Source organism: Dipodomys merriami, unplaced genomic scaffold, assembly GCF_024711535.1.
Source record: "Dipodomys merriami isolate MVZ:Mamm:240054 unplaced genomic scaffold, mDipMer1.0.p SCAF_4, whole genome shotgun sequence".
NCBI classification, from domain to species: domain Eukaryota; kingdom Metazoa; phylum Chordata; class Mammalia; order Rodentia; family Heteromyidae; genus Dipodomys; species Dipodomys merriami.
The window spans coordinates 57,397,977-57,421,332 of record NW_027205603.1 but is presented as its reverse complement, the minus strand read 5'-3'; the positions used below and the strand labels follow the sequence as shown (position 1 = coordinate 57,421,332).

General features: G+C 36.5%; 1 protein-coding gene across 1 annotated transcript in view; it reads right to left on the bottom strand.

Annotated features, from left to right (window-relative positions):
• Necab1 (N-terminal EF-hand calcium binding protein 1) overlaps nt 1-23,356 on the bottom strand; it is a 145,196-nt gene that overhangs the window by 5,970 nt on the left and 115,870 nt on the right. Inside the window, exons 7-12 of the mRNA XM_069991034.1 lie at nt 22,157-22,278; nt 19,924-20,000; nt 13,226-13,279; nt 8,761-8,873; nt 4,063-4,140; nt 2,345-2,436 (exon numbers count right to left, since the gene is read on the bottom strand). Coding sequence (XP_069847135.1) covers nt 2,345-2,436; nt 4,063-4,140; nt 8,761-8,873; nt 13,226-13,279; nt 19,924-20,000; nt 22,157-22,278 — 536 coding nt within the window. The remainder of the gene's footprint in view (nt 1-2,344; nt 2,437-4,062; nt 4,141-8,760; nt 8,874-13,225; nt 13,280-19,923; nt 20,001-22,156; nt 22,279-23,356) is intronic.

The following is a 23,356-nucleotide window of genomic DNA, read 5'->3' as shown; positions in this document are numbered from 1 at the left end:
TTCCACTTCTCATTACCACCACCTCTTTCTATATTCTTTTTCTACTCATTTTGGTTCAGGTGTTGTCTGACCTGGAAAGATTCAAAACATCAATAAGAACAAACTTCGTTCTTTCCCTCTACGTTGCTGAACCAATGGTTTCAGGATTTTAAGCAATCACAATGGATATGCTAGTAGACACCAACCAAAATTACAAGTGGCAGGATTTCTTGTACACTTTATAACCAGAACATATATGATGCTGCTAAAGCTCTTTATACCTCCATTTATGAAACTACACATGACAAGGATTTCACAACAGCAGGTGATAAGAAAAATGTCCATCTCCTTTCCTTACGTTCTATGTACAAAGGTTGCAGTAGACTTTTCATTAGAATAGACTCTTCAAGCCTGGTATAATAACTCACTAAAGCTTTCTTGGTAAATTAAAGGCAATTACTGCAGCAGTCTATTCCTTAATAACTTGCTGCCATAGTCACCTGCATCTTTATTGAAACATGAAGCATGAGAAATTTCAATCACATTCATACCTTTCTTCTCGGATGGTTGAGTTTGAGCTGAAAAGGGAAATAAATTCTGTATGTCCATTAGTCCCTACGTCAGAGATAAGTATCTTTCTTCTCAAGCTAGATAATAAATATATATCTAGATCTTAAGCTACCTAAATCGGCCAACTTGAAAGCATTCACACCTGATCTCCCCTGTCTCCTCACCTAGCTCTAATTCCAGTATGTAGAGACTCACATCCCATTTGCTGCCCAATCCCTCAAAGTGTACTCTACTTTTTTCTTAACACTCTAGTAAAATTCTTGTCAAGTCTAATTTCCAGTGCCAGTTTTTCCCTCACTCCTTACTACACATGCCTCCAAGGAGCATTTCACTCCTTTGATTCTCCTCCCTTTGATGCCCCAGTTTCCTTAGTAACAGAGGCTTTTTTCTTCTTCTTTTATGCTAAGGAATTTCTTCAGGACTCTCTTACTTTGTTCTTACCCATACATGTTCTCATCATTCCTAGAGTTTAATCATTATTTTGGTATTAACTACTGGAAACTGCACCTGTGAGAGAAGTCCCAAACTCGGTATCTCTCAGTTCAGGAGTTTTCTTCTTCGCAGGTCTATGTCATTTCCTGCCTGGTTAATCTGTCTCCAGGATGTCCTCCCTCTAGTCAGTTATTAGTGATTCGAGGATGTCATCTTCTGTTTGAAAAACCCTCAGTGACTTATGATATTCATAATCTTGAACTTGAGACCACATCTTTTAAAAATATTAAGGAAATGGTCATCTATTCTCTTAAGTACTATTTTACACCTATTACTTCCAATTGTACATAAAGTTTTTTGGCCAGAGCTGCTTTTTTCCTGTAGACATTTTTCTTTGCAAATATTCTTGTCAAGCTGAACACATATAAACTATATAAGTATTTTTATAAGTATTTTTACCCTATAATGTCATATTCCCAGCCAATTCTTGTTCAAAACCAGAACTCAGTACTAGTAAATAAGTATTCCAGTACTCCAGTGCCAAGCACATATTAGTATTCAGTAGATATAGTCAGTAAATGAGTGGATGAAGAACAAAATGAGTTTTAGTTCTCAATTATCTTAATTTTTAATTATTTTAATTACCTATGTTTCGACTAGGTCAGACTTCTTAGACAACTCGTTTAAATTAATCTTTCTTTCCCTGTCACCATTCTCTTCTTCCTCAGTAACAAATACTATTTTCTTTTCTTTTTGTGTGTGCTGGTTCTGGGGCTTTGAACACAGAACCTGGGTGCTGTTCCTGAACTCTAACATTTTTCTCAAGTACGCTTCTATTTGAGCCACAACTCTGCTTCTATTTGGTGGGTAATTGGAGAGTTTCATAGACTTTTCAACTTGGGATGGCTTTGAACCACAATCCTCAGATCTCAGGCTCCAGATTAGCTAGGATTACAAGCATGATCCACCAGTGTCCAGCTGTAGAAGTATTATTTTTACAGCTATAATGAATGTTTTTCTAACAAAACTGTAATTTCCACCCCATGGGCCACTTAACACTAATTGTATTCCATACACTAAATTATAGTACCACATTTGAATATTTTTTGGAAATACGCAATTTTGAAAGTGACTAGCAAACCATTAGTATAAGTTTAATATAGCTAGAAACATGTTAAGCTTTTAACAATGATTAATTATTGATTAATGCAATAGAATATATTTCTTTTTCTGAACCTAAGTTATAAGATTTATTAAAAAGAAAAAGAGCACCATTAATAAAATGTGTGGTGGTAAGGAAGAACACACTGGGCCTTGAAAAATACACAAGCACACAGAAGCACCAGGAACCTGGGATAATTACCTGGGACCAGCATAGTAGATGTAAGTTCTGGAGTCTCCAAGAAATCCACATTGCTTCTTTGGAAAGTCTTGCTATAATTTGTCTGAAGGTGGCTGTACAAATGATTACAAGTTAAAAATGGACATTTTTTATTTACTTTCATATGTAGAGTGCAAAAGAAATCAAATTCAATCAAGATGACAAGGTTCCGTGTGATTTAGATTAAGTGCCTGGATACAGACTTCCTTTCATTGTTATTTTACCTAAAAAATAGCTTTGAAATTTTAATCAAAAATATAGAGAAAAAAGTAAACAGTTCATGCAGAAGATAAATAGGGGGTTTATCCTAATTTCAGGAAGAAGTTTAAGCATAATGAATGTTTTAATAGTCTGGGTGTTTAAAAAATAGAATAGCTAAGGCTGACTATAAATTTTCCATCCCTAGAAGAGGAACTGACATGAAAGTCATCTGTCTTAGTGTAGGACTGGAAGCATGAACTTGACTATGCTCCCTTTTGCATCTGAAATATGACTAGTATCATTTTTACCTTCAATGTAGCATAGAGAGCTTTTTGAATGTGTTGTTTATTTAATACATATATATGTATGTATGCATGTATGTTATATATGTGTGTACACATACGTGTACCACACACACACACACACACACACACACACACACACACACACACACATTACGGAGATGGAAACTAGGGCCTTATTCATGATGGGCAAATGCTTTGCCACTGAGCTACATCCTGAGACTTTCAAATCACCTTCTTTTGAAGGTCCAAAAATAAAATTTTAGCCAGGTATTGGTGGCTCATGGCTGTAATCCTAGCTCATGAAGCTGAGATCAGAGCCCAAGCAGGAAAGTCCATGAGACTTTTATCTCAAAAATAACCACCAAAAAGCCAGAAGTAGAGCTGTGGTAGAGCGCTAGCTTTGAGCTCAAAGCCCGAGGACAGCATGAAGGCCCTGAGTTCAAGCTCCAGGATCAGCACAAAAATAAATAAAAAATTAAGGCAAAATATGTTTCAAATGAATCGCCAGGTGTTTTATTACCTCCATTACTGTATTTAACACACTGTACAATATGGACTTATTGGAGACCTGCTTTCTGTATAGTTTGAACTGTTCGTACAATCTTTGAATAGTAATATTTCCTTCATCCCTTTTTTTAGTATACATTTATTACATTTTTTCTTGTTTGTGTGCTCTGCTTAACACCCTCTTTTGTGTGCTCGTGCACTCTGTTACCCAGAAATAAACTTTGCCATATCAAGTTAAAAAAAGAAAAAATATTAAAATTAAGATAATTTCTTTCAAAGTTGATTTGTTCTTTTTAGTGTCTTGAATTTCTTTTATTTGTAGTGCTTGAAAAAATTTAGCATTATGATTGTCTGAGACATTATACCTTTGTTAAAAGCGAAATAATTACAGAGTTTATGAAACTTCATATCTCCATCTTTCTTAGACACCCATAGTCCTTCTGAAATCTATCCAAAAGCATTAGTAAAATGGAAGATGCTATGTGGAGTCAGTACTTAAAGTATCTGTGCTTCAAAAAGGAACTGTTTTCTAATCCAAGAAACAAATACTAGGAATGTTGAGATGCAGTTCATCAGGCAGATTTTAAGGTGAGGTAAATAAGCTTTTCATACAAGTCTGAATAGTAGACCAGGCATATTGCTACCTCCCCACTTTCACAAAACAAATCAGTCTTGCTCATAACTTACCTATTCCACATACTACTGTTCTCCCAGAACTCATAAATCATGTAGCGAGGCTCATTTGAAAGCTTCTGAATAGAAACACTGAAATAGAAAAGTCATAATTGCCACTAGAAATTAAAGGAAGAAAGTTTTATTTTCTCATCTTTGTATGTAATATAAAAGTTTTAACTTCATATAGGAAACCTAAGTGCTTGCAGAATATGGAACAAATTTATCAATAATATATTCAGATGCAGGATATGATGATTCATACTGTAATCCCTAGCTACTTAGGAAGCAGTAGATAAAGGAACACAGAGACCAGCCCAGGCAAAGTTAATGAGACCCTGTCTCAAAAGCAGAATACAAGGCAAAAGGACTGCGGGTGTGGCTCAAGAGATAAGTGCATTTGCCTAGGATGCTCCAGTAGCATAGAGGACATGGAGAAAAGCGAGACAAGTAGTGAAATTGCTCAGGTGAGAGATGAAGATCCAAATTAGTGTTGAAACAAAAAGAACCAAAAAGAGAACAGGTTCTCAAACAGGAAAGAATGGGAGTCAAAAATTACCTTTACATCTGAGAGCCTAGCTTGTCCAGGCTATTATTTCATAATACATTTGTATATATATGTATGTTGGAAAAGATGAGGGAATAGAACAAAATTGAACTAGTAGAGAACAAAGAATTTACCAATATTGTTTGTTAATGTAGATTTAGAATTAATTTAAATTTGACCAGCAGGTGGCAGTAGACACGCACAGAAATTTTGATGAAGGTTTTTTTTTTTTTTTTTTTTTTTTTTTTTTTTTTTTTGGTTTTGTTTTATTTATTCTTATTTCTTTGCCTGTCATTTGGTGTTTTTCATAATTGTTTACCTAATTTGCCTTATTAAGGTATGTACCAAATATTTGTTATTTATTTAAATTTATATTTTTCTGAGGAAAGATTTACTATAGGATTCTAAGAATGGAATACAAGATGGAATTTGTGATTTTCCAATACCAACAATAAGTTTTGGGGAGAATTCCAGAAATTAATCTGCATATGTATATTTTCTTGGAAAAGAATAGATTCCATTTTAGGACTTTTCAACCTCCACATGTAATGTAGCAGCATGAAATGGACACATTTCAATCCATACCTGCTTTCTTAGCATATCAGGTATTCCATCAACTGCTTTATGGAAACTAACTTATTTGTATTACTTATTACATTAAAAGCTTGCTTTTCATGCTATTTGAACTTTTCATTTTTTGGACTCAACCAGTTGTGGTGTAGGAAGATTGCAAGTTCAAGTCCAGCCTGGGTTACATGGTATAGACCCTGTCTCAAAAAAAAAAAAATCAGCTGATGTGACTTAGTGGTAGAATACCTGCTGAGAGTGTATATGGCCCCAGCACTCTTCCCCCAATGAAATTTACAAATTTGAAGTCACTTGACTCTGTTTAGCAGCTGTCCATTTTTCAGCCAAGAAAATAGCTTTAATTGCTCCATGAATAAGTATCCTGTTTTTCTATGTAGATGCTATGATTCTTAAAGGCAGGAACTGTTCTTTCTCTGTTTTCAAGCATGGTTTAATCAATACACTGTGTATATAATGATTCATTTGGTACCTCTCCTTGCCAAGCAGGAATTAACAGGTCTTTATGATTATAGACTAACACTCTGTGTGTGTGTGTGTGTGGTGTGTGTGTGTGTGTGTGTGTGTGTGTGTGTGTGTGTGTGTGTGTGTGTGTGTGTGTGTGTGTAACTGCTTGAGTTTTTCACTACTCTGTAAAAGTCAACTGACTACCTTGGACAAAGCCTTTGTCAGTCTTCAAAACACCCAAGTTTCTTAGTCAGATACTGAGAAGGCAGCAATGTGACAGTCTTAAAGAATCTCTTGTATCTGGAACAGAAAGGAGCTAACCCATTCTACCCTTGGTTAGCTGCAGAATTTCAGGCATATCTAACACAAAGATGAGAATTGACAAGAAGGATTAAAGTTTCAGAGTCAAATGTGGACAAGTTGTTTAACCTATCCAAGCTGGGTCTAAATGGAGTTTAATATATGCTTCTTATAATTCCCCTGAAGAGTAAGACAATGGATGTAATTAGCTAATCTTATAAATCATGAAGTTTCTATTTTATTTATTTTGAGACAGAGTCTCACTGTGTAGCCCAGACTAGCCTCAAACTGGCTCTGTAGTCCAGGGTAGCATCAAACTCATGACCCTTCTGCTTCAGACTTCCAAGTGCTGGGTTTATAGGTATGTATCACAAATCCCTGATATTTCTATTACATTATGGCTACATTCGGTGTCTTAACTATGGAAGAACAGTGAAGTTGGTAATTCACAGAGCTTTTATTTATCAAGCACTAAGCAATTGTGATGGGTACACAGGGGCAGAAATGCTAACAAGAATGCCATTTGATTGATCAGCCAATGTAGGCAGAGAACTAAATTTGATTAGTACATCTGAAAAACTGAACTTAGGCATACTGACTTAACATGTCTTCCACGTATGTGCTACCTGTGTGTGATGACTCACTCTCATTGCAGCTGACAAGTTTAAATTTTGATAATTTCACAGAACAACAAATTGGATAAAAGAATCAGTGGTAAGTAAAGAGCTAATGAGAAACAAACTAATCGTGCAAAGAAAAAAGGAGAGGCTGAGTATTTTATAGGAGGATACTCTACTTCCCTCAGCCTCCCAGTAGGTGGCAACAGAGCAGTGTTTCCTGCTTATTGATACAACAGCTTTTGCAGCAGGCTACACAGATATGTCTACTCTCTTATTTCCACACCATGTTTCCCCTTCCTGGGGCTAGTCTACTGACTTCAAATCATGTTCTGATCACATGTTAAAGCCTTGCTACTGAACCTTTTTGCAAACATAAAATGTCTCGTCATTTCCTGGAGATTGTGATACACTGAAACATACTCTATTATATTTACACACACACACACACACACACACACACACACACACACACACACACACACTTCCTGAGCTATCTTCTGCAACTTTTATGTCTAAAAGAATATGTAGATGCCTTTTCATTTTCCAAATATTCAATTTTATGGTTAAATGAATAAGCCTTTTTAACTCACAAATATTCCCACCTTGGCAAGTCTCTTGAGTTACTTAAATGAACTACAATGGAGTTTTGATCTGTAACTTTCTGGGCCTGATTTGCAGTAGTATGACAGCATAATGGAAACATGTTCTTTCCTTGGGAAGTTGTGAGCTGTTGATGATATTGAGCAAATATACTCCAGAAAGGAGCTCACCCAGGAGGCAAGAGTGACTCTAGCTCACGTTTTCTGCTCTTTGTGGATGGAAGACATTGTTTTCAACACTCAAAACTGATTTTTTTTGCATTGGTTTGTTTTTTTTGTAATATTTCAACTTCAATTCAGGACCATGTTTGCTAGGTAGGTGCACTACTACTTGGATCATGGCCCCAGTCTTTCTGCTTTTTCTTTTTTCAAATAGGATCATGAATGCCTGACCAGTGGGCCTCTGTGATCCTCTGACCCTCATCTCTAGAATAGCTGCGATTACAGGTATGGACCACTACACCTGGATCATGAGTTTCTTGATAAGGAAACTGAAGCATGGAGCCAACAGAGTCTTTCGCCAACCCCAACAAAGGTAATGAAATATTAGCTTTAATCCCAGTTTGATACTAGCTCACTTCAAGAGCTGGAAAGATTCTGCTGTGGTGTGAATAAAATATAATTAGCTACTGTCTCTCAGAGACAACAAGAATGCTGTAGTACGCACATACACACAGATGCATGGCCACACAAACATCTGTTTATAAAGCTTTTTCAAAGCAATATTCAAAAACACTATGCAGTATATGAGTATAACAAGTTTGCAAACCAGAGATAGATTTAGATGTGGAAGTTTGCAGAATGCAGGTGAGTTTGGGCCTGAGCCCTGTACATAAGCAAAACATGGGCTGGCAGGGACTGGCAGCTAAGTACACATTTCTGGAAGGGGGAGAGAGTGGCCAGCTGTGCATAGCTAAGGCAGAGCTCAGGAAAGAGGAACAAACAGCAGCAGTGATGTGGATTCCTGGGTTTCGTTGGCAACATAATCCTAAGGTCAGAACAAAGACTGTTAGGATACTAATCAAAAAATTATTGCAAATTCTAGATGAAGGGAATTTTTAGAATTCCTTCTGGAAAATGATTCTAGTATTAGATGGATAAGAGTAGAAAAATTGAAGATGATCAATAGTATATCTGAGTTAAGTAGTGGTAATGGAGAAGAAAGGAAAGGACGAAAGGGCTGATTTTTCTTTTGTTAATCCAGGTCTGAAAGCATGACTTCAGAGAGTCCTGCAATTTCATAATGGCACTATGGCCATTATGCCACACACAGGGCATACAGCAATCAAGGCTAGGTGCCTGAGAGTGGAGGCATCATTATGGAGATGACTGGAAATGAGCACTGGCTGCATGGGTACAGCAGGAGGACCTTCAGTCTATTTGAAATTCCTCATTTAGATGATTATTATTTCCCTTGGTGCTTCTAATGATCAAAGCAGCTAGGGTCCAAGGATCAAATAATAAAACAGCAGGTTAAACACTTTAAATGGCCTCATCCCAAGGACTGGACTGGGCAGGAGCGTGTCATGTGAGGCTTCATCCAGATTCTCACCCTTAACTCAAGTGGAAGATATCTTTGCACAGCCCATAGTGCTGGCTCAGCCTCGGCGCTTACCGTAAACATCCACGTTGGGCTGAAGCGCTCTCCACATAGTGTTTCAGAGCGAGTTGGAATTCTTCCAAATCCTCTTCTATTACAGACATCTGACGCTGAACAAGCATGATGTGCTGCCAAGGAAAGGACAAGCTTACTGTCTTGGTATCACAAAGCTGACCCCTTAGTGCCTATCCAGTTCTTCTTCACAAGGAAAATCACTGGCAAGCAATCAGTGGGGCCAACGAAATCCATCTATTCCACGACGAAAATTATATGAAGGCTACAATACAGGTGGGACATTTGCAAGAAAATGTCCTCTAACAATGTCTTCTAACAACACGAGCTAAAGAAAAATGTCCTTTGCAATGACACATTTCCTTTTTAAAAGTAGTGATTCAAGTAGAATCACTGGGAAGTTTGAAGACTGCACTTAATCTGGCAGTGGGACCCAGGCACTGGTATTTTTAATAACCTCCCTTAGTATCTCCAATGTACACTTAGACCATCATCACAGTCTTCAAGTCATCATATTTTATAGTGAAGTTCTGTTGTATATCGCATAGCGCCACTTTCTTGGCTATTTTGTGATAGTAGACATATCATAGTAGTCCTTACAATGAGATTTCAAAATATGTGTGTTCATGGATGAATTTCCAGTGGTATGTCTACTGTTAAAGTTTTCTCAAACATATTATCTGCTTATATATAATAGGTCTTGTTCAGAATATCATGATATTACGTGGAGCCATCTTTAAGGGATTGAATGCGAACCATTTCTTGTAACAAATCTGATTACTGTAGCAATTGTAGTTTTGAAGATTTCCCTAAAGATCTGCCTGTGGGCTTCTTATGGCACTTTATTAATTTAATTTAATTTTTGCCAGTCCTGGGGCTTGAACTCAGGGCATGAGCTCTGTTCTTGAGCCTCGCTTGTGCCACAGCACTGCTTTTGGGTTTTTTGAGTCATTTGCTGGATTTTCCTGCCTGGGCTGGCTTTGAACCATGATCCTCACCTCTTAGCCTCCCGTTACTAGGATTACAGGCCTGAGTCATTGACACCCAGTAAGGATTGCTGTTTTTAAGTTTGCTTTTAATAAATTATTTAGAATATTTTAATATTCTGCTGTAGCACCACAGTGTTCTTTTCAGCACATTAGACAAATTTAATATATTATGAGATGCATAAACACTACTTTTAAAATCCTACTTTTCAGTCTGACTTTGTCTTAAATATGTCATTCTGGATGCATTCTGTTGCATCCTAAATTAGGTTGTGCCCCTTTGCTGTGAAAATCTATTTCCCTATACCAATCTTCATCACATTTATTACAGATTCTTGTTTCACTGCCTGTATTTCCTGTTAGTCTGTAATATTCACCAGTTTCTCTCTAGACCTTCTCATCAGGGTTGGCATATAAATAATAGTATATTTGTGGACAAAAGAAGCAAAATATGATACTTCTTGTTTACCTCTGACTTTTATTATAATTTTTAGCAAGGTTTATGTAATTATTAATTACAGAAGAGAATCTGAGGGGGCTTGAAAACTCTAGAGCATTGCACAGTTGTTAAGTGCTCTTTTATCTTTACCATCTTTTCCTCTTCTTTTTCAAGAAGGGATATAGATGGAAAGAATTGGCCTTTACTAGCTAGATGGCTTTGAATAAGTTATTTAATCTTCCTTATGTTAAGTCTTCTGACACATAAAATTGCAATCATGGTATTCATATCTTGGAGTTTTGGGGGAAGATTAAGTACAGGATCTTACCTAGGATAAGTATTCAATGCACATTACTTCCTTTACTATAGGTTAACAGGGAGAAACTGGGCTTAAAATTAGAAATTGCTTCCTGGAGTCAGTATGATGTAATGGTTCATTGCTCAAAAAACAAGGTATGGAAGCTAGTAGAGTTCAGGGCTTTTGCTGCATGTTTACATAATACCATCAAGCAAAATGTTAAGCTGCATGGTAGGAAGTCTCATGAAACAATAATGTCAATCCACACTTTCCCTTCCAAACAGAAGGCCAGAAATCTACCAAATACTTAGATTAGGAGTGTTCTGGTATGGTGATGTTAATAGGTCTGGTGTCAAACTGCTGGGGTTTGGCTGGAGTGTTGAAACCTCTCTACACCTTGGTTCCTTCATTAGTGAAATGATGGCACTGTTGGCACCTCTCATGCAGCTATTGTGAGGACTGAGTTCTTTGTGTTCATGTTTAACATGCACTTGATGGGTCAGTCAAGGTCAGCTCTGAAAAAATGTGATGCAAAATTATTCCTCACTTTTTGATTTTTTTTTTGGTTGTGGGGCCTGAACTCTGGGCCTGGGCGCTGTCCCTCAGCTCTTCAGCACAAGGCTAGTGTTCTACGATTTGAGCAATAGCGCCACTTCTGGTTTCCTAGTGGTTTATTGGAGATAGGAATCTCACGGTCTTTCCTGGGCTGGCTTTGAACCACGATCCTCATATCTCAGCCTCCTGAGTAGCTAGAATTACAGGCGTGAGCCACCGGCACCTGGCTTGATATATATATATATATATATATATATATATATATATATATATATATATATATATATTTTAAGTTCTCATGTGTTTTATTAGTAGAAAAAGGTAAACTTTTCTTTAGTAAAAGAATTCCATTTTGTGTGTGTGTGTTGCTCCAGAAGAAACCTAGGGCTTTATACATACTAGTGAAAAAATACAACTTTAAATGACAAATGTCATATTGGTAATTCTGAGGAAAACAAACACTATCAAACTGCTACTACGAATGTTCTGAAAGAATATATATATATATATATATATATTTACATATGTGTGTGTGTGTATGTGTATTTTGCCTCTACTCATGGTTTAAGAGTTAACAGATATTCTTGCTTTCAAATAATATTGAAAGCTAAATGTCCTACTTTGTCCAGTCCTTTTTTTTTTTTTTTTTTTTTGCTGGTTGTGGGGCATGAACTCTGGGCCTGGATGCTCTCCCTCAGCTCTTCAGCTCAAGGCTAGCACCCTACTACTTGAACCACAGCACCACTTCTGGCTTTTTCTGCTTATGTGGTGCTGAGGAATCAAACCCAAGGCCTCATGCATGCAAGGCAAGCAGGCTACCACCCAGCCACTTTCCCAGCTTCGGTCCTATTTTATAAAAACTACTTCTATAAACTATTAAATTAGCAATATCCTATGAGTTCACCTTTTAGAATTGGCAGCAATCTATGTCTCTTCTGTCATGTGTATAACTGCCACCTTTTGCAAACAACATTGATGTGACTTTTTCTATCTCATGAATAGAGACTATAGTCTTTCATTAGAAATTATTTAAAAATAGACAATTGTGTTTCCCAAAGTTTTTCTGAACTAGAGTCTCCCTTTAAACCTCTGAGATGCTAGCACATGATCATGAAGTTAACAACTCCACCTATGAAGTAGTATTCCTAGCAAGGTATTCCTAGCTTGAGTTTTCCACACTCTTTCCTCTCACTTTCCCACTTCTTGTGGAATTCACACAGATTTTATCCTCTTTAGAGAAATAAAAAGTATATGTAGTAGAAAATATAGCACATATCAGGGGAAAGTCTGCATATCTACGCCATTATTCAGCTTTTTTGAGACTCCCTTTGGCTCCCTCTAAAGAATCACTTTGTGCTACGTGTTTGAGCAGAGGGTCAGGAGCCTCCCACCTGGGTGGAAGTCACCTTCTTCCAACCTGCAATCAGTGTCTGTGGAGCAATTGGACATTACAGAGATGAGGGTGTCTTTCTTACAAGTAAATGTGACTGATCTTTCAATATCTCTAAGGCAATGTACTTAAAGTATTCAAGTAAATGTAATATTCTATAGGTACTCAGGATATTAAAATGTGGTGTCCTATTAAATGTAGAAAACATCCAATTTCTCCAAACTGAGCATATTAAAATATTTGCATAAGTAAGGCATTATGTGTGATCCTTTTCAATTTATTTGCTAATTTCTTTCTGTTGCAACTTGGTCTATCTTTCAGGATAATTTTGTCAATTTTATTCTATTTCCATAAATCATGATCACTCTGGATAGACATCTTTTCCCTAGGGTTATGTATATTCCGTTTTCTCTGCAAATCAGTTTTTTCTTTGAAGATTAGTTTGTGAGCATTTAAAGTTCCCCAACTTAGGTCAAATGCTCAACATTCAACCTACTGGAGTTTTCAAAATGTATTTTTAACAAAATTTCATTGTTATATTCATTCAATTATTCAGTAACTCATAGATTATTTATACAAGCTTAAAAACTCATTTTGCACCTATTATATGCCACATGCTTTTACAAAATCCTTGTGAAGTGGGCATTAGGTTTCCACAAATCACAGTTTACCCATGCAAAATAAAATATATCTATTACTTATCTTTTCAACTTTAAATGACTAGAAAAGAGTTTTGGAAGAAATTAAGTAATGTCTTCAAAATACATATATCTAAAACTTTGACTTGAAAATGTACTTACAGATTTAGTATTCCCCTCAATAACTTCTTCATCCAGTGGTTCAAGTTTGAGATCCTTCAGTTAGAGGAAGAGAAAGCAGATAAAAGCACCCCCAAATTATGTAGTATTTTTAAAAGTCATGTACTCATTTAATAGATTTTCATGGTAATATTTAACAAAAAGAACATGGCTATCTAAAGGGTAATGAAATAATTTTGATTTTTATAAAATTGAAGTGTCCCAATAAGGACTGTCCATTTTTCTTTTGTAAGGAACAATTTCAGATTGCTTGTTATTGCTCTAAGTTTACTTCACTCAAAGTGGAAAGAGGTATTAAAACAGAGAGAGGAAAGAAACATTAAAAAAGTAATGACTAGGTCTAATTGGTTAATTTCTTTTGAGTCAGTGTTCAATCTTCAGGAACTTTATTCTGATGAGTACACATTCAAGCACTTTTCCAACTGAAGATTGTGCACAATAGTTTTTTTCAATTGGCTAAGAAGTTAATGAAAGATTGTAGAAATGGAGACTTTCTGAAGTAACATCTGCCTTTTAATAGCAGAGCTATGGAGGTCCCCCTGTGCTATTCAGTAGTTGCATGCTGGACATGTTGTCTAACTTGTTTTACTCTTCCTGCTGTCCGATCTTCTGTGTCTCTAGTGTTGATCTAGCGTTTCTTCTTGTCTCTCACCATTTAGCTCAAACACTACCTTAATGAGACTTCTCACAGACCATCACTTTGAGTATCTTATTCACATTGTCTCACATTTTCTTCATTGCATTTTCTATTTTGTCTATTTTTCTCATTTCTCAGACTTTCAGACTTCTACAATTTGTTTTTTAGGGAGTGTGTGTGTGTGTGTGTGTGTGTGTGTGTGTGTGTGTGTGTGTGTGTGTGTGTGTGTGTGTGTGTGTGTGCGTGTGTGTGTGTGTGTGTGTGTATTTGCCAGTCTTGGAACTTGAACTCAGTGCCTGGGTTATGCCTCTGAGCTTTTTTGTTCAAGACTACCACTTGAGTCATGGCTCCACTTACAGCTATTTGGAAGTTAAGAGATCTGAGTCTCATGGACTTTTCTGCCCAGGCTAGCTTCAAACCACAAATCTCAGACTGCTGAGTAGCTAAGATTACGGACATGAGCCACCTGAGTCCAGCCACTCACCTGCTTTTGTCTGTTACCTCAAAAGCCAAAGATCTCATCTGTTTTGAACATTACTGTGTCCCTGCTGCCACATTGTCCCAGACACATAGTTGATAATCAATGTAGAGTAAAAAAAGAATGTCTGCATATATACCCCATCTCATTCACAGATTTTTCATAAATGTGAAATTATATAATGAACAGAAATGCAAATTGAGAATTATATTTTTTGTTTTTAAAATAATTTTGAGATTAAGTGATTATATAAATTTCATAAATTTCATGGTATTGTGGGATAGTGATACTTAAAGTCACAAACACATCTTAACCTTCATAAGGCAAATTGTCATTATCATGGTCTATAAAGTTTGTGAATTCTATGACCTTTGACAACACAACTATTTCTTCCACATTGGGTGGTATTTGCTTAATGTAAGCTGTTCCCTCTTTCCCTCTCATTTCCTCCCTCCCATCTCTGCCCTTGAGTTGCTTAGTTCATTTTCATCAATGAACTGATGGGCCCCTGATGGACCCCTCTGTTGTATATTTTTCCATTTCCCTCTGATTTCTGTGTCCTCCTCCTAGCTTCTCTCAGATGTGCATATATATATATATATATATCTATATACATATATATATATATATATATATACATATGCACACATACCATATATGTGGTCAAGAATATGGAGTCATTTAGAAATGATATGACAAATTAAGTAGAGGTCCTTTGTTTTGTGAGGCCTGTTTATTTTGTCGTATCTCCTTGCATTTTGAATTTAACGTCCACATATCAGGGAGACAAATGTGCCATTTGGCTCTCTGATTTTGGCTTACCTTGCTCAAAATGATTTGTTCTAGTTTCATCAATTTCTCTGTAAATGCCATTGTTTTGCCTTTCTAATGGCTGCATAATATTCCATTGTATATAGGTACCAAAATTTTTGGATCCATTCATCTGTAGTGGGGCATCTGGATTGTTTCCATATCTTGGCTATTGTGAACAGTGCAGTAATGAACATGGAGGTGCATGTGTCCTTATATCCTGGTTCCTGTTGCTCAGGGTTGATGCCTAGGAGTGATATGGCTGTGTCATAAGGGAGGTCTATATTTAGTTTTCTGAGGTATCTCCAGACTGCTTTCCAAAATGGTTGTGTTAGTGTATATTCCCACCAGCAGTGCAATAAATTTCTTCTTTCTCTGCATCCCTGCCAGCATTTATCATTGTCTGAATTTAGGATATGGGCCATTCTGACTGGGGTAAGGTGGTATCTCAGGGATGTTTTTATTTGCATTTCCTTTATGGCCAGGGATGATGAACATTTCCTTATGTGTTTCTTTGACATTTTTATCTCTACTTCTGAGAAGTCTCTCTTTAGTTCCCTTGTCCATTTAATGATTGGTTTGTTAGATTTGGGGGAGGGATTAGTTTCTTGAGTTCTGTATATATAATGGATATTAGGCCTTTGTCTTATATATTGCTGGTAAATATTTTTCCCAATTGTTGGCTGTCTTTCTAATTTGGTAGCTATTTCTTTAGCTGTGCAGAAACATCTTATTTTGAATTGAGAATTTAAAAATACTTTATAGCTAGAAACTCAGACTTAGTCATGTCCTTGACTGGTATTTCCAGACACCATCTGAAGTTCACTTTTAAGTTCTACCTTCTCTGATCTTAGGTAAGAAAAACTTAAGTCATGTGAGTGTGATGTCCTAATTACTCCTTTTTAAATGAGGATGGCCATGAAGGGACTTTGTGAAGAATGAACAAGTCTTATTGTTGTCCTTGTCAACATGTATTTTTCAAACATTAAAGATGATTTCTGCAAATGTTTCAAGCAAAACATAAGCTATAAAACATCAGATTCTTGCCATAAAACCCAAGAGGCTAGAAAGGCCAGAAGGAAAGTCTGAGAAACCTGTAGAAATAGTAGGTGTTATTTTTCTCTCACACAAATGGAATTGGCCTTGGATTACACTGCAGGAAGGATTCATCATAAATACTTAATGGGCAGAAAGGATAACATGTGTTTCACCACATGTACATGTCCTTTGAACAGGATATCAAACCTAGTGCTAACAACTGTGGGAAACAAGAGCTCAGCAGTGGAATGGTATGCATTTAGCAATTGGGTAGTTTTCCTCTAAAAATCTAATGTGACATAGAATAAGTTGTAGAAGGAAACTGAACTTGTACTGCGTTCCCTACTCGTTAAGCCAGCTCACACTGATCTCCACCCAGCGGGAGCCCCATGCTCAAAACCGTCACCTTGTACTTTCAGCACAGCTCTTAGATACTGTTCTCAAAATGAAACCCTTTCATAGAAGGGGAGGGAGGGAGACAAACGGCTCAGAGTAAAAGACACAGGACAATACTTTGATTTAAAGTTAGAAAAAGGAAAAAAAGGTATGAGCCAAGTTTGAGCTCCTCTTCTGAAAATAACTGTATAAATTTCAGATACCAAGCAAAGATAGTTTTGCCTAAAACTAAAAAGAGTTATTGATTCTCTCTCTGTCTGTCTGTCTGTCTCTGTCTGTCTCTGTCTTTCTGTCTCTGTGTACCATTCCTGGGGCTTGAACTCAGGGCCTGGGTGTTGTCCCTAAGTTTTTGCTCAAGATTACATAGAGCTGGACCAGTTGAGCCCCAACCACAGCTCCACTTCTGGCATTTTGGTGGTAAATTGGAGAAAAGCGTCTTATGGACATTTTTTTTCTACCCAGACTGGCTTTGAACCATGACCTTCAGATCTCACCCTTGTAAGTAGCTAGGATTTTGGGTGTGAGCTGGTTCTGGTTTATTTATAGTGTTTAAATTAATCTAAACAGCAGAACTCTTGTTTTTATTTTAATAGAGTTTAGTTTTCAAAAAGATATCTTGTATTTCTAGGCCGTACAGCATTGAAAACATTGAAAATTAATGTTTGTAGCCACTGTTTTTTTCCTATGAATTCTTTTAAACTCTTGTGACAAATGGTAATGTGAAAAAGAAGTTGACTTGTTCTAAGTCTTGTAGTTTAAGTGTTTGTCTCAATAAGAGGCCAATGCAAAACACATGAATGAACCTGGCAGAAAGACTGAGAAGTCTCCAAGGTTGTTACCCTTAACTTGCTCTTCATTTGTAGGATATCATTTTCAGTGCCCTTTCCATCCTCAGGATTTGAGGGTTGGCTTTTTTTTTTTTTTTTTTTTTTTGTGGTGGTAGCTTTAAGACCATGACTTGCTGACCCTTCTTTCGTATTAATTTGACTGGGTATTTCTGCCCACATGTCCTATTCTACCTAGAAATCAACACATCTGAAATATCTGTTCAGCTTTCTTACCCTACCTTAGAAATGATCTCTCATTTGTCTCTCCTTGTTTTGTTACTGGTCTGCAAAAGAAAGGTTCAAATGCTCAGACACCAGCTTGAGTTTCCACCACACCCATGAGCTGGTGCTGTTAATTTCACTTTGTCTTTAAAATGTTCATCTTCTATTCACTCACTTAGTGAAGACCCATCCCTTGTCATTTCAGGCTGGTGCTACTGGGTTGAGCACACACACACACCTGCACTTCCATTCCCGTCTGATGCGGCCTAAGCTGTCCTCCATTTAATCCATTTTACATTTCTTTTAATCCAATTGGTGTCTTGCTGCTGAGTTTACTAGCTAAAAAATAATTTTAGTTTATTATTTTTCCAGTTAAAAAGTGATAAATTCCTCTTGTCTCCAAGGCCAAATTCAAATACCTCAGTCTATTACTCAATACCATTCATGGTTTGGCCTCCATCCATCTATATAACCTTAATGACTCTACTTCCCTCAATGACTGAACTAAGCTGTTTTATCTAACCTTTGTTCATGCCTTCAGTACCTTTTCTGCTTGTACTGTTTACTAGAATTTTACTTCTCCATAGAACATACTTATTTATTTGTTAGCTGATGATAATTTATCTCATCTTTAATGACAATACAGTTTCCTTGCAGTGAATTATCTCTTCTCATTTCTACATAGCACTGTTAGATTGATAATCAAGGTGTTTCTCACTCCTCTATCCAAGAGCCCAGCATGTGACAAATACTTTCCAGCATCTGAGGTAGAATCGTAAACACACTGGAAATGGTTACAACTCATTAATTTCAGTGAAGATAACCCAAGACACCAAGTATTGGTTGCTACCTAGTCTCAAGAGCTAGCCTGTATGCTGACTTTTCCTGAATTTAAGTTTCTAGTTGATTTCTGTTGATTCTACCTCCACATATCTCAATTCTATTAAAATTAGGAGTGTGATTTCTGTTACTTACAATCAAATTCCTAATTTATTCATCACTTTAAAAATAGAGGGCCCAGCATAAGGCTTCTCCTACATGAGAACCACTCCAGGTGATGGTGGCCACTCCCTCCAAGGAACATCTGTATTTGTTAGTATCTGCTCCAGTTCTTTGACATGTATCAATCAGCAAGCATTTACTGAGCATTAGCTACCAGTTTGATTCTTTTTTAAATCACTCTTTTAAAAAACAAAACTATTTTACCACCTCTCTCTTTCTGTGTGTGTGCATGCGTGTGTATGTATGCTTATCCTTGCAAATAGACTATGATTCTTCCAAGTCAGTAACCCTGAAAAATATCAGTGCTTCTTCTTTGTTGTCTAACATTCACAGGAAACAATTATTTTTACTGATTGACAAAGGTTTCTCAGGGAGAACATCACTATAATATGATTACTTGAAATTAACTGAATTAATTGATAAAATATAATAATTGAGAACATATAACTTAGTTCCAAAGACCTCTTTATCACATCTTAACTTGCTTACTTAATCCTAACTTGCTTGCTTACTATGTAAGCTTGCTTACTACGTAATCCGTTAACATGCTAATTTCTAGGAGGCAAGTGTTGAATCCCATCATAGATATCCTAGTCACCTTCCCCAATCAACTTGAAAGATTCTCAAGATTTCAAGAAGGGCATTCCCTTTCTTTAAATGGCAAAAAATGTATAGTGTATTGCATATAGTATCATTGCAGAGGGAAATATATTGAATAATACTGTCTAATAATTAATATAATAATTAATCTGAACAATACTGTTTGTAGACTTTTAGTCCTAGAAATTGTTTAAAGCTTTAAAAAAACTAAACTTGTATTAGTGATACTCAATATATTGATGTTGAAAACTGATTATTGATTTTGGTAATAATATCTATTGAATATTTGTAAGAAACAATGACATTAGGGAGGCAAATGGTTCATATATATATGACATTTATCTATCTATCTATCTATCTATAGATGAATATCATTTCTAAGAACTGCTATTTAGCAGCACTCAAGCATCTGCCACCAAGGTCACTTAATAACCTAATAGAAACCTACTGATTTATTTATCAATCTTCTCTCGTATTTTAAATTCATTTGGGAATAGAAAGGTGAGAGTGGAATTCATGTGAGTTTCATATTTGCTTTAAGGATCAAAGAGAACACTCCTCTCCCAGTAATATGAAGCAAATATTCTTAGCTCTTGGCTGTTAGTCATGGGAAGCAGTGTTCGAATATCTTAAAAAGTAGAAGTAAGAAAAAGAGGAAAGAAGCACCTACCTTCTTTTCCAGTCTGTCAATTAATTTCTGGAGTCTGTTTATCTGGGTCATCCACTGGCTGTCTTCTTCTAGTAAGCCTTAAGAGATCAAAAGAAGAATATACTAAACTCGAGTCATTTGGTTATCTCTCTCCTTTGGCCCTAATGGAATATAGAGTTATTAACTTGTAAACAGTTTTAAAATACATATTTCTGGGAGTGCCTTTTAATTTATTGATTACCAGAGACCTGTACATTTCAGTGGGTTCATTTTCACAGACCTACTTTTTAAAAATATTGTCTGTTTTGATCTTTGACATTGACAAGATTCTACTGAGCACCATTTTCACTATTCACTGACATAGTTGGTTTGTTTTGGAAAAATAATTTAGTCAATAATTTAGATTCCATACCCTGACTTGGTGGACATAAATTGGCACAGTTATAAACATAGCCAGCTGCAAGAGAACTGGTGCTGCTTTTTCCAGGGAGTCTATGTGGACTCTCTAGTCAGTCTAGTGGTTCAAAAGGATACTTATTCCTTATTCACAGCTATGAGATACATATACTATGTATATGGGGATGTAGTATCCATACATATCCATACATATGTGCTTACATATGTGAACACACATACACACATGTACACAGCATATGTATCTGTGTATGGCACCAACTTAAACATTATACATTTTCTGATGCTATTATTATTGCTGTTGGGATAGTTATTTGTGAAAGGGGAAGGGTTATGGTCCAAGTCATTACAAGAACCTCTTAACATCTCATAAGTCCTTATTGCAGCTTCTTCCAAATACTTTCCAGGTGTTTGTTGAGGTAGTATTATTTTTAATATTTATTTAAATGAATGTATGATTGCATTTAATACTATAAATCTTTGCTTTAGCCTGGAATGAAATGGAGTCAAGATCTAAATTACAAAGGAGTACTGCTTATATATAGAAACATCACAGGAAATCTTATTAACCTCTACAATAAAAACTAGCAATAATTAAAGAGGGAAGTGCTTCACATCAGAATTCAGCTCTCTAGACCTGCCTTCTTGAGAGAATAAATCAGAATGTAAAATGAATATTAAGAATTAGAAGTTTGTGTGTGTGTGTGTGTGTGTGTGTGTGTGTGTGTGTGTGTGAGATAGAGCGAGAGAGAAAGCAATGCTGTTTGAAGAAAATATTAAATAAAATTTGGATTTACGTTTTAATTCACAATTAACATATTTCTTATCTGGATTGTTCCCCAAAGCATTTAAAGTGTCAATCATATCAAAATCTCTATGAAAGAAGGATACTTCAGGTCAATTCTGGTTTCTAAATAGTTAAAAATGCAAAGAATAATATATATTTTGCCTAGGGAGCCTAGAAGTTTCCTTCCTTCATTCTTCCTCCTTCCCTCTCTGTCTCCCTTTCTCCCTCTCTCCTTTCTTTCCTTGGGATTAGACCCTGCCTGGGCCTCACAATTGGTAGGTTAACACAACCACTTGAGCTATGCCCTAAACTCTGTTGCTGTTTTTTTAATTTTTTAAATTTTTATTTAAAAATGCCCCTTGAGCCATGCCTCCAGCCTCTTTGTGCATTCATTATATTCATGGTAGGGTCTGGCTTTATTTCTAGGCCAGCCTGGGCTTTGATTCTTCTATTTGTGCTTCCCCATATCATGTTACTGGGATTGATAAATGCACACCACTGCACCTAGCCATTGGTTGAGATGCAGTGTCTCAAACCTATTTTTGTCTGGGCTGGCCTAGAACGGTGACCCTTTGATCTCTGCCTCTACAGTAGCTAGGATTATAGGCTTGAGATACTGTGCTTGGTTCTAATATATCTTGTGTTATATCACAAGCTTCAGAATGATCATCCATGACTAATCTTAACATGGTAGGAGACCAAGAAAGATCTTTTCCCCAAAATAAATTTAGAAGGTTTGAAGATCTAAAGCATATTAGGGTAGAGCCCAACAGGTGCTTCTTTGCTTCACAATGACGGCTAAAACTACAGAGCTCAAGTCTCTTGGGTATTAAGTACTAAAGTTGCTTTTCTCCCTGTCCACCATTGTTCTGTGGACTTCCCAGACAGAGCTCTGTCAGAACTCATGGTTAGCATCAATACACTGTGCAGCACCTTTGCCATTTCAGCAGAGAAGTGTTCCATCATGATCTTAGTTACTTTTTGTTAAATTAGACATGGGAAAATATACATTACAATGACTATGCAGAGGCAGAAGAAGGAAGGTTGTGTTACCTGGACCACTGAGGTTAAACTGAGGACTGTTGGGAGAGAAGCTGTTGTGTCTCTGGACTCGACGACTTGATCGCTTCCCTGGCCATTGAATAGACAGGACTTCTGGCTTGGTAGGGCCTTGTCTGGAACAACAGAGAGAACACTGCACTTCAGTGGCAGAGCTTCAGCGGCTGGCCTATAGAGCTGTATGTCTCTTGAGTATTTAATGGCATTTTTTAGAATAACTGCTCACACACCTACGCTAGACATCCAAGGTGATTTGACACTATAGAATTTGAACCCAGGAGGGAGGAGAAATCTGAGCTTTCAGAAAACAATGTATCTTAATTTGAGATTTCAAAAGCTGTCTTTTTTTCTGTGACCAAATTATTGATGGGGAAAAAATTTGTGTATGCTATTGTAGTATTTTGCTTACTTTCAGAAAACTACAGAATTTCTTTTCCTTAATTAGCTCTGTGTGTGTGTGTGTGTGTGTGTGTGTGTGTGTGTGTGTGTGTGTGTGTGTGTGTGTGTGCTGGTTCTAGGGCTTGAACTCAGGGCATGGGCTCTATCTTTTGAGCTTTTAAGCTCAAGGCTAGTACTCTATCACTTGAGCCGTAACTCTACCTACAGATTTTTTTCTCAATTAGATAAGAGTCTCACAGAGTTTCCTGCCTGAGATGGCTTTGGACCATGATTCTCAGATTTCACCTTCCTGAGTAGCTAGGATTACAGGCATGAACAGGGCCAGCTTAATTAGCTTTTTAATTTAATTTTATGATAAAAGTTATATATCTATTTTTCCAAAGTAAATAATGTTATACAACAAGCAGAAACTCCCTCCTCTAGTGCCTAGAACATACCTCAACTCTATTTTCACCAAAGCAAACTCTTTATTTTAGCAAATGGTTAATATAGAATATGATTAAATCACTAATTACTTTTTAATTTTTATTATTTATTAATTTTCCCAACATAAAACATTCAGGCCAAATGTGTAGGTGTGTATATGTATACATGTATATATTATATATATGTCTATGTGTATACGTATGTATATATTTATACACATATGTATATGTACACATACCTGCAGCTTGATGGTTCACTCCTGTAATTCTGCTTAGGAGGCTGAGATTGAGGTTCGAGGTCAGCCCAGGAAGTAGGTCCAAAAAACTCCAATTAACCACTAACTGTCCCCACCCCAAAGCTAGAAGTAGA